The sequence below is a fragment of the Coffea eugenioides genome, chromosome 11 (genome assembly GCF_003713205.1).
Source record: "Coffea eugenioides isolate CCC68of chromosome 11, Ceug_1.0, whole genome shotgun sequence".
NCBI lineage: Eukaryota > Viridiplantae > Streptophyta > Magnoliopsida > Gentianales > Rubiaceae > Coffea > Coffea eugenioides.
In genome coordinates, this window is record NC_040045.1 from 35,935,474 (window position 1) to 35,951,238 (window position 15,765).

The 15,765-nt window shown below is 36.6% G+C and overlaps 1 protein-coding gene across 1 annotated transcript; it reads left to right on the plus strand.

Moving 5' to 3' along the window:
* The first annotated feature begins 3,910 nt into the window (after window positions 1-3,910).
* LOC113754115 (thaumatin-like protein) lies at window positions 3,911-4,750 on the plus strand. The gene is made up of 2 exons (XM_027298455.1): window positions 3,911-4,605; window positions 4,644-4,750. Exon 1 carries the CDS (start codon window positions 3,912-3,914, stop codon window positions 4,584-4,586), a length of 675 nt encoding a protein of 224 aa, XP_027154256.1. The 5' UTR covers window position 3,911; the 3' UTR covers window positions 4,587-4,605; window positions 4,644-4,750.
* Window positions 4,751-15,765: the final 11,015 nt, after the last annotated feature.

Below are 15,765 nucleotides of genomic sequence, written 5' to 3' on the forward strand. Positions count from 1 at the left end.
TTTCTTTTTTTTTCTTTTTTTTTTCTCTTTCTCTTTCTTTTTCTTTTCTTTCTTTCCTTTTTCTTTTCTTTCCTCTCTTCTTCTTTTTCTTCTTCCTTTTTCTTCTTCTTTTTTCTTTCTTTCCTCCCCGTTACCTCCCAGCAGCACTTACGCCCGCCACCCCTCTCCTCCCTTTCCCCTTCTCCTCTCGCCACCTCCCCTCTGCGACCGTGACCCCCTCCCCCCCGCCACCCCCTGCCCTTTCCCCCTGCCACCCCTGCCCTTTCCTCTGCCAGCATGACCCCCTCCCCCCGCCACCCCTGCCTTTTCCCCAACTTCTCCCGCCACTCCCCTGCCCTTTTCTCTGCCAGCGCGACCCCCTCCCCCTGCCACCTCCCCTGCCCTTTCCCCAGTTTCTCCTGCTACCTCCCCTGCGCGACCCCTCCCCTGCCACCCCCTGCCCTTTCCCCAGCACGACCCCCTCCTCCCGCCACCCCCCGGATGGCGCTGAAATAGTCCTCCGGTTTCCGGCAAAAAGCATCGAGGAATTTACGGAACTTGGAACGTTTCGTCGCGGAGGATTTCCTCTTCTGCATCCAGTTGAATAAGGAAACCATCACGTTGAATTTGATGTCAAATTCCTCCATTCTGGACTTTTTTTTCCCCCTTTTTTTCTTTTTCTGGGCTATGATTTTGCTTGTTCGGTTCTTGGGGTTCTATGTTCACTTTTTGTGTTTGAAAATGAAGGATTTAAAAACTGCCTGAAATGGGGAGGGGGAAGGGGGTAGGGCTGGCAGAGGGGAAGAGGGGAGGGGGGAGAGAAAAAAAAACTTTGTGTATGGCCGGAACTGGCCGCCGGAATAGTAACTGGCGTCGGAAGTGGTGCTGGAGGTGGTGGCCGGCAGCGGAGGATGTGGTGGGTTGGGTGGGGGCGGAAAAAGAAAAAAAGTTTGAAGGGAAAGTTTTTTTTGTGTATTTTTGAAGTGTGTAGGTAAAAAGTTTTGGGAAGTTTTTTGGGGTTCCTGTAGCAAAAGTTGTTAAAAAACTAGTAGGTAAAAAATTTGGTCTAAAAACTCACTTCCAAACAGGCCCGTTATTTTATCAAATTAACTTTACTCAAATACATAACTCTAATCATATTATATTCATAAATATATATATTTTAAATTATTAATCCATTTATATCCAAATCCGGGTCTAATACGTGGCAGAATACTATATTCCGTATTCAACCCGTTTTTTGTTTGACAAAATGGATCCGGATCAGGATCCGGATAACGGAATTAAATCTCTATCCGTACCCGCAATAATTTCACGGATCCGGTCCGGGTCTAAATCCGAACCATTGACAGGCCTAATTGTATGATTCAGCGTCATGTGTGAATCTCGCAAAAGGGTGTATTAAAATTACATTGTGTTCAAAGAAATTTATATTATTAATCAAACAGATTTAAAATTTGTTCAACTAGATGTAACCCTCCTGGCAGCGCAACGGTCCCTGCCCTTATGGATAGGCTGCTAGGTTGATAGGTAATACCATACCATTGAGTAATAGCAACCTCTGGCTGGTATGCCAAACTATCTACAAAAGATAAGCTGTTAGCTTGGTAGGTAATACCATACCATACCATTAAGTAATACCATGCCTTTATTGTCCTTTTGTGTTGTTGCTTTTGTATAAGGGAACTCTTGAGACTAAGAAGCTAGAGAATCACACTGGGCAAAAGTTACAGTAACTGAATTTAGATTGAACAAACCATCAGCCTTTGGGTTAGTGGTGACCACCAAGCGGAAGCCTTATCTCCTAATTGCCATATTATGTGGCTCTCTAAAAAATCTAGACGGGTGTGTACTATACCCGTTGTATACCCGTCTAATTCGATGATGGTTCAATTCCCGTCGATTCTCTTCCATTGGCTCAGTTGGGCCTTCACTTAAAATAGGTTAGAGTAGGGGTAGGAGTATATGTAGAGTAAACTATTGTCGACTGTAAAAAAAAAAAATTTAGATTGAACATGAATTTAGCAATTTAGCCACCTGAAATGCTATCCTGATAAGTTGCCAAAACTGAAGTTTATGCTCAAAAAAATTGCTTGAACTGAACACTGCTCCAAACGGGACTAATGGGTTTTATTTTGTTTACTCCAGGAAACTTTTATAGATCCAGGGTTAGAAGTGTTATTCCTCTTGATATACTGATTGAATTTTCTAAGCTTCCTCAAGTCATTTGCCTAACTTTTGAATTGGTTCGGACCAAAGAAGGATGACAAACAGATGTAGGCAGGAGTAGGGTCTTGAATCTTGTTAAAATTCTCGACTGTGGAAGAAGGCATATCAATTTTAGCTATTAGACTAAAACTTTCTCGATATATTGAAAATTTGACATTCACTACGTCATAACATGTTTTAACGTATGATCACCATTTTCTTGTTTTGAACATACACGTCAGTCATTCAATGTGGCTAATTAATATCTGTATATTGCTAATTCTTTCCACTAATTAAGTGATAAGATAATTCTTTTGAACGATATTTGTAGGAAAATTGTAACATAATATTTTATTAATAACCGCTTTTGTGATAGTAAAAGAAGTTAGAAAGTAATTCCTGAAATTAATCCCACATCGATCAAAGGGGGGTTGAGGGTTAGATTATTAGTTTCCTAGATGGTCTCAAGAGTTGCCGGTTTTTGAGGTTTACTTGGGATTAAGGGTTAGTAATTTAATTCTGATTTCTTCGTTGAAAGTAATTCTTGAAATTAATGTGGTTAAAAAAACGCTCCATCCAAACAGAAAATTCACGTCTTTTGATTCTTTTTGTCTTTCGTGGAAGTAATCCACGAATTGGACACTTGAGAAAAAATGGAGCATCGATTAAAAGAACAATCAAGTTTACGTGACCAGATAAAAAGAACAATGAGCAGGGGCGGAGTCAAGGCCAGCCCAATTGCACCCTCCTCAACTTTTGAAATCTCTAGAATAACCTATAAAAATTTATCTTTTATTGTTGTTGCCCAACTTTTGCCTCCCTTGAAATTTAATAATATTCCCTCTAACCTTACAATTCCCCCCCCCCCCCCCCAAAATTTTAAAATTGTATGCAGTTACCACCATCATTTCTACAATGCAACATTAACATAAAATATATTATACGATGCTATTTTTATTTTCTTTCTAACAAATCTTATTCACTCAACATTAAGCTTATCATATATATTAAACTATATGAATTACAAGCAAATCAAACATATATATATTCATTTGACTCTCTATACATTATCCGCCTATTGTATGTATGAATATATACATCTAATACGCAATGCATAATTTAATTATTATGCACTTTTATACAATTTTTATGCATAGTTGTAATTACTATGTAATTTTATCCCATTAGAAGACCTGATAATTTTTGCAAATGAAAACAAGTTGTAGACAATTTTTTAAATTGTTTTAATATTAAATAAAGTGGCAGTACATCAAAGACATTTAGTTATCCCAAAAATATCCCAAAAATCTATAACACATTGTAAACTTATGTTAGTATTGTTACAGGAGATTATACAACTCCTTTTGGTATCGTATCCTCAAGTCAAATTCATGGTTAGATGGTGAAATAAGTTTTTCGGACCCTTAGACTGTATTACTTCAATCATTTAAAATTTGAACCACTATTAATTACCACTAAAAGATAAAAATTACGGGAATGGTTTCTCAAGGGGAATATAAAATTTTCTTATTATTGCACCTCATGAATAAAGGTCCTAACTCCACCAATGACAACGAAGGATGGCAGCTGGCTGAAATTATGCGGAAGGATTATTGACATATCCGCATCTTTTGAATCATTCCTATTCACCAATATAAACCCCCAAGCTGTGGCATCTTGAAACCACAACCAGCTACCAGTTCCCTTAGAAAGTTTGAAACACCATGAAGTTCACCTACACTTTATCCCTTTTGGTTTTGTGCCTAACTTTATCCTTAACCTTCACCAATGCTGCAAATTTCAACATTATAAACCAATGTACCTACACAGTTTGGGCAGCTGCTTTCCCAGGCGGTGGCAGGCGGCTCGACCGAGGCAAATCATGGTCCCTAAACGTGGCTCCTGGCACCACCCACGCTCGCATTTGGGGCCGAACCAATTGCAACTTTGATGCCAAAGGCCAAGGCCACTGTCAAACAGGTGACTGCAAAGGGCGCCTCGAGTGCCAAGGCTATGGAAGTCCTCCAAATACGATAGCTGAATTCTCCCTAAACCAGCCTAACAACTTAGACTACATCGACATTTCCAACGTTGATGGATTCAACATCCCAATGGAGTTCAGCTCCGTTACTCGTTGCCGTAATATCAGATGTTCAGCGCCTATTGTTGATCAATGCCCAGCTAAGCTAAGAACTCCAGGTGGATGCCACAATCCGTGCACTGTTTTTAAAACAAATGAGTATTGTTGCACCAATGGCCCAGGAAGCTGCCGCCCGACCGACTTCTCCAGGTTCTTTAAGAGCAGGTGCCCTGATGCTTATAGCTATCCTCAAGATGATCCCACAAGCTTGTTTACTTGCCCAAGTGGTACAAATTATAGGGTTGTCTTCTGCCCTTAAATAAAGCTAGATATTTAAGGTTCTTGTGACAGCTTATATGCCCAAGAACTTTACCAGAAAAGTAGATTATGAGAAATAAACGCATATGTGAACCTTGTGGTAATGGTTCACTGGAATTGGGATAAATTTGAGCACATATAGCATTGTGCGATTTGTCTTCTTTATCAGCATTTTGGCTCTTTAAACAACTTATGAACTAGATGACCAGTTCAAAACTAATGAAGTTTTACTAAATTAATCTGTAAGAAGGATTTACAGATCTCTTGTTTTAAATTAGATTGTCAAAATACTTTGTTCCCCGCACTTCAAAAAATTGATTCATGTTTTGGTTTAACTTACATAGGAGAATTCCTTTTTTTTTTTTTTTAAATTTAGACGATCTCTCCAGTCAAACACTAAGATGTCATATAACTCAAAATAATTTGTTTAAGTTTATTACACAATCATACTTCATGTATATAAATGTTACCACAAAATCAAGAGTAAGAAAAGTTTGTCTTTCAACAATTGAAGAAATGGAAGCTTGGTGTAAATTCAAAACAAAAATGGAGATTTCTATACTAAGGTAAACCCCAAAACAATTGAAAATGATAATCTCATGAAATAACAAAGATGGTGATATGAAAGATTACTAAGTAAGATAAAGGTGCGATTAAGGCGTTCAATCGAGGAAACTTGTAGATGCCAAATTGGCAATGTGATGCACATATGCTTAAAAGTATTCAACCATTCATTCTTAAAAGTTGGAATTGGGCCGATGCTATGTCCGATTGGATATTTATTACATTATACTGTTATATTCATGGAAACAGTGATGTAAATGAATAAAATATTTCATCTATAGTGAATATAATATTAGGGTAAATTATTTATAATCCCTATGTAATTTTACATAATGTCAGATAATCCCTCTAATGTTTCAAAATAGTCACATAATCCCCTTTGATTTTATGTAAAGTAGAGAATGGATGAAACGAACAATCAATTACAATGTGTATACCAAACGTGCTCTAAATACATGTGTCATAATCTTTTCGTTTCCATGTAACCCCCTTATGAGTAGTATAATTACCCACTTTACCCCCTATAATTTTTGCATTTATCCAAATAATCTTCTATGCTTTTATATAAGATAATTAAGCTGTCAATTGATTTAGTATTTATTTAAGGGCACTATTAATATTTTAATTAATGATATTACATAGGCTATTTTCTATTAAATTTCCCCTTTACATGAAATCATAGGGAGTTGAAGTAGATATTTTGAAACGTTAGAGGAGTCATGTGACAATAGACGAAACCATAGGGGGGTCATATATAATTTACCTATAATATTATAATGTAGTTGTACACCAAAAATTTAAACATGCACAATAATGCAACCAAATTGCACAAAAAACCCAGCATCCCGTTCGCTAAAATTATGTATGGGGAAAGAGATAAATGTTACTGTAAGGATAAAATATGAATACTATTCGGCAAATTCAGAACTTGACAGTTACGATGGATTCCCGGTCGAGGATAAATGTTACTGAACATATGTAAGGAAAATAAATATGGTAAAATTTTGCCTTAAAGCATTACCAGTAGTCATCCTTGCAAATTTTATTGCTGAGGGAGACCAATTCAATTAGGATGGAATGATTTCACATGTGTAGTCGCACCTATGACATGAGGGCAAGCCATGGATGTTCCAGATAATATATATACTCTAAAGATGGTGAACCAGTTGGAGGATAAGCAGCTAAGATGTCTACTCCTGGAGCACTTATATCTGGCTGCACAAAGTAGCTAATCTTGATGTAAACATTGATGAATAAAAGCAACTACTAAAGGGAATTCCAAAACAGAGTTGAGTACCTTTAAAATATCTGGAAAGATTTGATTTGGACCTTTAGAAGAGAAGGAAGCAATGGCTGGAGCACCAGTAGTTTGTGTAGGTGAGTATGCTGGCTTGAGGCGGTCTATATACAAACAAGAATTCATTTTACTACAGTTAAATTAGCTGAAGGTGCAAGACTAATTAATCGAAAAGTATAATGTGTATCTAAAAGGTTGCATATAGAGTAGGCTCACTCTGTAGAGTTGATGTAGCTCTCAACCAGTCTAAATAGCTGATGATTCAAAGCTGATGCAGCTGAGGGAACAATATCAGAGACATCAAGGAATTCATTTGTCAGTATAATAGTTCCAAGTGCGTGCACCAGCTCTACTAGCTTCTGTAATGCCATTGTAATTGCAACAAAATACAAATTTTCCATGCACTAGGCTTTTGTCCAAGCAACCATCAAGACACAGCCAACAGAACAAGCTATTAGCAACTCAAATTTTATCAATCATTACATGTACTAGAGCTTAATTGGCAAGGAAGAAGTGAATTTACTTGGCTTTTAATTCGTTCTTTATCCTCTAGGCAGTCTTTGCATATACACCAGAGGGAATTTTGTCCCATTCAAGCTGAATGTATTAACTGCATTTCCCTGCATCACTAATGGTTAGAACATAAATAAAGCAAGGTGTTCTGGAACAACGTCAAATCAAACATAAAACCAATTTATGCATGACAAGGGAAGTGATAGGGTGTTAATTATTGGTTATTTTATTATTAATCTCCCTTTTTATCCTTGCCAAATATTGCTTAATTGTTAATATTTACTCATATTTGGTATCTGGACTTAATTTCAGGAATGAAGTAGAAAACTACCAAAAAGGAGGGATTTAATGGAAAATATGGAAACTTCTAAGGGCTTCAATTCTTGGGCCCTTGAATTGGTGGGGACCACAAGCTAGTGAAAGGCATTTAGTCATTTGGGCTCTTCAAAAGAAGCTACGTAGAGAGACTTGGAGAAAGAAGTACTTTGGAGGCTTTGTCCACATGTGTGGGGACCACCTAGATAGCTTTTAGTCATCTTTCTTTTGTTGCTTTAAAAGGGGACAACGTACAGAAGCAAAGGACATCTAGGGCTTTAGTTTTAGTTTTTTAGTTTAGTTCTATTTTCCTTTCTTTGGACTGGCCTCTGACACACGCCAGGTGTTCGACAATATTCCCCAACGGGGAGATTTTCTCATGAGGCGTGGTTAAGCTTTTCTAGTCAAGGGGACAACTGACGATTTGGTTCGACAATTACTGTGAGATCGAATCTGTTTTAATTATTTTCTTCATTTATTGGTATTTATATGTTCCTTGATTTTAATTGCTATGGCCTTGTGTATGATTGATTAGTGCGCAATAATTAATTATTCATATAGGCTATTTTTGCTAAATAGGGGTAATCGAATCCGTAATTGTTCGTTATCTCTACCTCAGTAGCAACTGGCGTAATTGGGTTTATGTCAGGGGAGCATATGATCTAATTTAAACAAACTCTCGTAGCGTGTTTGTTGGTTAGGATTGGGCCTTTCTAATTATTAATGCAATCTAGAAATTAAATCCTACGGTCGTACCTGGGGTTACTTTTGGGTTAGAGAAATAGCTAACGGTCATACCTTAGTTATCGAGAAATTAAGGAAGGGTTGGTTGTTTATCGCGTGCATGACAACTATAACTAATCTACTGCTAAATGTTGGAATTACTTCTGCATCAATGATCAGTGCATGAACCATTTCTGATGTGTACCCTTGGCTAGAGTTTCCCCAATCATTTCTTTTAATTAATTATTTTCTGCAGTTAATTTATTTAGTTAGCATTTAATCCAAACCCCCCCATACTTTGAACTCTAGAAGAAACGAATTATCCCCAGTCCCTGTGGATTCGACCCTACTCACCGCTATATACAAAATCCGTATTTTTCTCGAGTAGGTATTTATTATTGCACAGGTTCGGCACCTGTCAATTTTTGGAAGAAATTAAGGTCAATACATACTGCTAAATTTACTCCATTACCAAGGACAACTTCACCGATGATCTTGCGATTTGTAGTAGTTGCTGCGATGGTGAACAACCATGGTGCTGTACTTGTAATCTGTCCTTGTACAAGACCATTATTTCCCGCCAAATTTACCGTAAGTATTCCCTTCTGTGCTGCATGAAAAGATCCAATTGCTATAGAATTATCTTTCAATCAACTGGATAATTGGAACCAATTAAAATTGTAATAATGTCTACTCCATCGGCTATAGCATCGTTGAATCAAGCCAATATATCAGCATCATCACAGCATGGAAAAGCACAAGCATTGTATACAGCATTCCTTGCTGCAGGCGCCCCTCCTCGTATAGTACCTTCTACAATTCCATAGTAACTCACATCCATGACAATGTTTCCTGCAGCTGTGTGCGTTCCATTATGACCCTATAAATCTGTTGCAGAATCTGATACATGGTACCGAGCTCCAATAATTTTTCTGTAGACATGTACACATCAAAATGATAATCGAAGTTTCCTATTCAACATTTCCTATGTAACTAACAAAAAGTAGAAACTTTTCCTGTTACACATGAAATCAATCCCGCCGTAACACACTCCTTTCCATTTGCTGGGAATAGGACCAAAACTTTGTTCACGAAAACTCTCTGATTCTGGCCAAATTCCAGAATCAAGTAACTCCTATGACTATATCACTCTCAAATGCAAGATTTCGGGGGGCACTTATAGGAAAACAAATAAAGTCGCACGATGCTGTTGTATAAGTTGAAGCCTTTTACTTGGAAAAATAGAAACCACATGATCATGAGCTGCAAATTTAGTTAAGAACTCACACATTAGTGGAAGATTAATAGAATTCAAAAATCAGGAAAGTTGAAAGAGACTAACGTTGCCAAATTGCACAGAACAGCCAACTTTTGCTGCTCTTGCTTTGTAAGGTAGGCTGAAAATCCATTGAAACTCCTAGTATAACTTCTTCCCAAGATTTCCCCTTGATAATTTCCACGACATAAAGAAAAAGAAATAAATAATGTTATAAAAAAGTTTTTTCTATGCATCAATTGGTATGTAGTATAAGTTTGTGGGCACTGAATATATGCATTAATTGCTATCTTAAGCTTCTTCCAGGATACTAACATGGTGCTCGGAAGCTGAATATTTTCTTTCAGGATGCGATTCCACGTAAACTGTAAACCTGTCATCAAGTAAAAGAAAACTATCATTTCTTGACTTGCTGCATGTTATTGAATTTGAACGCTTCAGTTATGCGACAGTTATATTTATCGTGTAAAATGTTGTAGTTATGATCACTACATTGAAGTACAATGCTGCAAATTCAATATATTACCCGATACCCATTAATCAAAGAAAATTAATCTTTTACAGAAATGAAAAGCGAAGATATCAATAGCAATATTGCCAATACTGACGGGCAACATATCCAGTTCTATAGGCAACATTAGCCATTGTTTTCAAGAATTACATTTTCTGGCTCCAACTATATATTGTTACTTATGTTCCTTCATGTATGTTAATCTCTATTAGTACATTTTTTTCAGACCTAAAAGATTTCTGGGTCGTACAATACGAAATCAAAAGGTGATGTGTACAAATGGTCCTTAGAAAGGGTAAGCCTGTCTCTTAGGACTTAAATACAAGGATCAAAGATGCATGCCCCATTTTGTGCATAATTAATATCAAAAACCAACCTGATTTGTTTAGAAAAGTTTTGTTAAAACAATGCAACATTACCTTTAGTCAAAAATCGTGGGCTATTGTTGCATTTATGAGTTACATAAAAGTCATCCATATAGGCAGAAGAAATCCAGCATTTCTTGCGGCTTTGGAGTGCTTCGTTTTACTCTTTTATTGGCAATGGACAAGCAGCCGAATGTGGGAATTGTGGGTGACAGATCAACTTGGTTCATGCTTGTATCTTGAGCCAGATTTGCTTGTGAAGTTCACCGAATTTTCCGGCAATTGGGCATGAATTAGAAGAGAAAAATTACAGGTGCATATAGGATCCTTACTAGCATCAATAGCGATCTCATTTGCCATTCTTGGCAGCCCATTCAACGAAAATAAGAAAAGCTCAATTAGAGTTGAAGCTCTTAGAATGTTCTAATATTTAGAATGTAGTTGAGTGAGTGTTTGAATAGATATCTCAAGAATGAGACTCTGATAAGATTAGAGCAAGTATGCTCAAGATTTGAAGCGAGGCTCAACTTAGTAATGTTTTGTGCAAGATTATTTGTGAGTGTTGTTATTTTATACATTTTTTAGTGTAATGTATTATTTGTTTGCCTTTATTATCAGTAGATTTAATCCATTAATTTGGTAAACCCACCACAATCTAACAAAGTTCTGTTACTCGGGGAGTCCCATGGTCACAGTACTTGTACAAAATAAAGATTCCAACATAGATATGGGAGGGCAAAATAGAGAGTCTGAAAAACATAATAGAAAAGCTTGAGAAGGGAAGTGGACAATGCGCCAATGAGAACAAGAAAATAAAGTTGTGACTCAAATATTTAAGATCACAACAAAGTTTTCATTTCAATTGTTCTAAATGCAACAACGAGCTGCATGCATTTTGACTTGTCTTGTTACATTGAGTAATATTTCTGAGGTCGTAATTAAAATGTGCAATACCTTTCCTATCTCGGATGGTATGAATTATGCGTTATGTTTCTTGTAGGGAGATGTAAGTTGGCCTACCTAGGGGTGCAAACGAGCCGAATCGAGTCGAGTTTTGGCCTTATCGAGTCGAGCCTTAACTTAATTTCATCGAACTCGAGCTCGAGCTCGACGAGCTGGTAATTTTCAAGCTCGAGCTCGAAAAAAATAAAAAATAATTATTTTATTTTTAAAAAAATAAATAAAATAATATTTTTTCTTAATAAATAATAAAATATTAAGGATATTTATGTAATTTTACTATTAAAAATAAAAATAAAAAAAAATATATATATATACTCGAGCTCGCGAGCAACGAGCTTAATGTTTTGAGTTCGAGCTCGAGCTCGATATTGATCGAGCTCGAGTCGAGCTCGAATTGAGCCGCTCGCGAGCGGCTCGATTCGTTTGCACCCCTAGGCCTACCTACCTTCCATTTTTGCCTATAAAAGAAATTTTTTGTTCAATATAATACTGGAACTAATAAGAATTAGAAAAGTATTTCTATTTCCAGTCAAAGAAAATCGAGACATCAAAACCAGAAACCTTATTGTAACTTGAATGTTTGTGATGTCTTTTGTAAGCATTATTTTCCATTCAATTGGTACTAGCTCAATTATCTTTAGTAAGGTTCTATTTGATAATTTAATTCAGCATTTAAATTTAATGGGTTCAAATCATAACATGTTCAAACGCATTTGATAACTAAAAAAAAGACATTTGAATTAATTAAGTGATACTGAATTTTGTAAAACTTATTTAAAAAATAAGTGATAAATTATTCAAGTATCACTTAATGTGATATACATTTAAATGTTTCAATTTAGTACTTAACAATTCAGTAAATTAACGAATTTAGACTTTAGATTTCAAATTTCATTTTTCAAACTTTAGTTTTATCAAACGTACCCTAAGGGTGTGTTTGATAAAACTGAAATCTGAATCTATTAAATTATTGAATTGTTACGTATTAAATCTAATACATTTGATTGCATATCACATTTAATAATAAGTAAATAACTTATCATTTAATTTTGGAAGTAAATTTTGCCTAGAAAATTTAGTATTATTTAATTAATTCAGATATTAAATTTTTTGTTATCAAACGATTTGAATATGTTAAAAATTGAATCCATCAAGTTTAAATGCGATATTGGGTCATCAAACGGAATCTAAGTCTATTGAAGAGGATTGAACCAATAAATTTGATGACTTTCAGTTTAACAATATATTTAACAAATTATCACTGCCCAATAAGGGCCCATCTAAAAACACTTGAAATAAGTGCATGCTTATTTGGTGATTTCCGGTTGGGCTCCCGCTGCTCTTGCAGTGTCCATTAACGAATTCCTATTGTCAAATTTGGGTCGTATATCCACCAGGCCATGGAATTTATTTACAAAGGGAAATTCTTCTAAGCTGTGAATTTAATTAGTATAACGAGAAATAATTTCAGAAAATTACAACAAAGTACAAACCATATGTGCAAGTTTTCTCAAACACATACCAATTATGAATAGCTTAAGAAATGATGAATAAATCATCTTTTTCAGCTTTTCTTTTTGGCCCATTGTTAAATCTTCTTCGTTCCCTCAACAAAAAAAAAAAGAAGAAAGAAATAAACTTCATCTTTTTAATTAGTGAATAAAATGTATATGAAGAGAAAAAGATAATTAAATATCTTAATACTAAAACATTTTAATACTTAAGAAGTTTAAAAAATTTTGGTATCAGTTAGTGATAATAATTTCTCCTAACGCATTCTTTTATCTACTACAAAAAAAAAACGTTATAACTTATTATAAAAACCATCCAAAATCACATTGATTCTTAAGTATTTCCCTTTCTCCTTGTAAGGAATGAATTGCATCCAAATCAGGTTCCTTACAAGTGGCTAGCACCCTAATGGCCTAATCCATGGAAGCCATATTACAAAAGTGGACTACAAAAGCTAGGGGAATATAATTTCCCATACTCCTTATTGTAATCATTCCCAATTTACCTTGGCATGTACTGGTTTGTTACAAGACTTCAATCACTGGCTCTGAACCTCTGGCTAGTATGTAATGGCAGATTATCTACTAGGATCAGAGGCAGTTACTAGATTGGAAATCAATACCAGACTAGTAGTGCCCTTTATCTTGTTGCTTTTGTCTCATTGGGTTCTTGAAAACAAAAGGCTAGAGAATCACACCGGGCACAAGTTGCAGTAAATGAATTTTGATTGAACATGAATTTAGCATTTTACCCACCTCAAATGCTATTCTGGAAAGTTGCCAAAACTGAAGTTTAAGCTCAAAAAACTGCTTGAACACTGCCCCAAACAGGGCCTTTTTTTTTTTTTATTTTAAAAAAAAACTACTTGAGTAAGTTCTACGAAATCCAGGACTAGAAACTCTTGTTCCACTTGATACGCTGATTGTCTTGATGCCATTTGCCTAACTTCTGAGTGGATCGGGACTGGAGAAGGAAGACAAACGCATGTGTGGCCTTCATTTATGCCCCGTCTGCTGCTTCAGAATCTAGTTGCAGTTCCCGTCTAAGAGGAAGAATCTAAAGGACAAAAAAACAAGCAGAAGACTTTAGTAGTCATGAAATTATCATTAGTCTCCTCAGGGCTGGAATTTGAAAAAAACCCTGAATACTAACATGTTGATATTGGCTACCCAGAACAGAAAGTTATCGCTAAAATAATTACAAGCTAATACCATCATTTCTAATTTTGAACTTACGTTTCAGTGTATCTAATCCTTATTAATTTGTATAATTGCTAATTCTTTCTACTAATTAAGTCAAAAGAGAATTGTTTTGAATGATCTTTTTTCTTTTTTGAAAATTGTAATATAATATTTTGATCATAAGCGCATTTGAGATTTTCAAAGATGTTAGATAGTGATTCTTGAAAACAACGAAAAACTCCACCCAAACAGATAAGCCATGTCTGTATCTTTTTTCTATCTTTCTTAGAGGTAATCCACGAATTGGACACTAACTAAGAAAACATCATAACATTGACATATTAGAACACTGAAGTTCACATTACCAGAAGAATTAAAAAGGGTAAAGTACATAAAACCCCCCTGTGGTTAAGGAAATTGACACGAAACCTCCTCATTGTTTAGAAACTCCCACTTAACCCCCCTGTGCTTTGGACTTGTTTGGCTTTTACCTGCTAACCGGCTGGGGAGCTAGCGAGTGATATTTACGCGACTTAATGGTAACTTGTGTCTAGCAGAAACTCATTTCATTCCAATTTTGTCCTCCATGTCTCTTCCAAGCTTGCACCCACCATAGTTGTAGATCTGCAAATGAAAAATTTCGACAGAGATGCAAAACGAAGACCCAACCTCTATTCAATTGGATTCCAGGTCAGCCTAACCCTTCTTCAATGGGAAAGCAATAGAGCCTTTCATACCTAATTTCGAAAGAGAATGAAAGAAAGGGCTATAGCTTCGTTCCAATTACCAGGATTGCTAGGCGGGAAGCAAGCAATGGTTCATAGTAGTCCTAGGTTGGGCACTGATTCTTGAGTGACTCGCAATTCATAGAGAAAAGGGAGCATCTCCAGCTCACTCCGAACTCAGATTCATGGGCACTACTTGCTACCAATCTGAACTACCTAACATACGCTCTTAATCCCTGGCTTGCTCAATCCCCAAAGGCAGTTCTCAAGGGCCACAAATCTACCTTTTTGATCCACTTCGCCCATCTTTCTATCGCATAGCTGCATAGTTAGCCTTTCCATCCACAATGGCATCTCTTCTGGGTTTAGTTGGTTAGCAATTGAGGAAGTCGCCAGACTGATTCGACTCCTTTTGAAAAGGTTTCAGCCAGATCTAGGCCTAATCAAACAGGCAATCAAAGCCTTGAAAAACAAAAAAACTACAGAATGTGTAAGCAAGAGAAGGGAGCAAGCAAAGCAACAAACAGATCAGAAAAAGCGCCTGCGGCTTCTGAGCCAATCCCTGAGATTCTGTACCCAGAACGGAAAAGACGAAGCTTTAGCTTACTTTGGCATTGATCTACGCGCCCTGAATTAGGGCTGTTTACACTGGTAAGGATTTTCTTTGGGCTTTCGTTCGTTGTTGCTGGTCCCGGGAACGATCTAGAGAATCAGGCGAGAAGCAGACGGTGTGCATTGAAGATGGGTTTTTCCTCAGGAACAGGAAGAAGGAATGCCTACTTTGGAGTTGGTGCTGCTTTTGTGGACAACGCTTGCTAGCGAAGAATGTTTTGGGATGCGGAATGCTGCTCCAGCGAATGCGAAGAACAAAGAGATCCTGCCGCTAGGAAAGGAAGGGACGATGCTCAGCCCATGATGGAGGGAAGCCTATTCAAGATGCAATTTCTCAAATTGACTCATTGCATCTGTAACTTTTCACATATTATATATGAGGGTATTTTTGGTATTTCATATTATTACCGGCTTCCCAGCCGGTTAGCAGGTAAAAGCCAAACAAGTCCAAAGCACAGGGGGGTTAAGTGGGAGTTTCTAAATAATGAGGAAGTTTCGTGTCAATTTCCTTAACCACAGGGAGGTTTTATGTACTTTACCCAATAAAAAATGAGGGATGAGAACTGACTGAAATTATGCAGGAGGATTATTGAGAGAGAAGCATCTTCGAATCATTCCTAGAA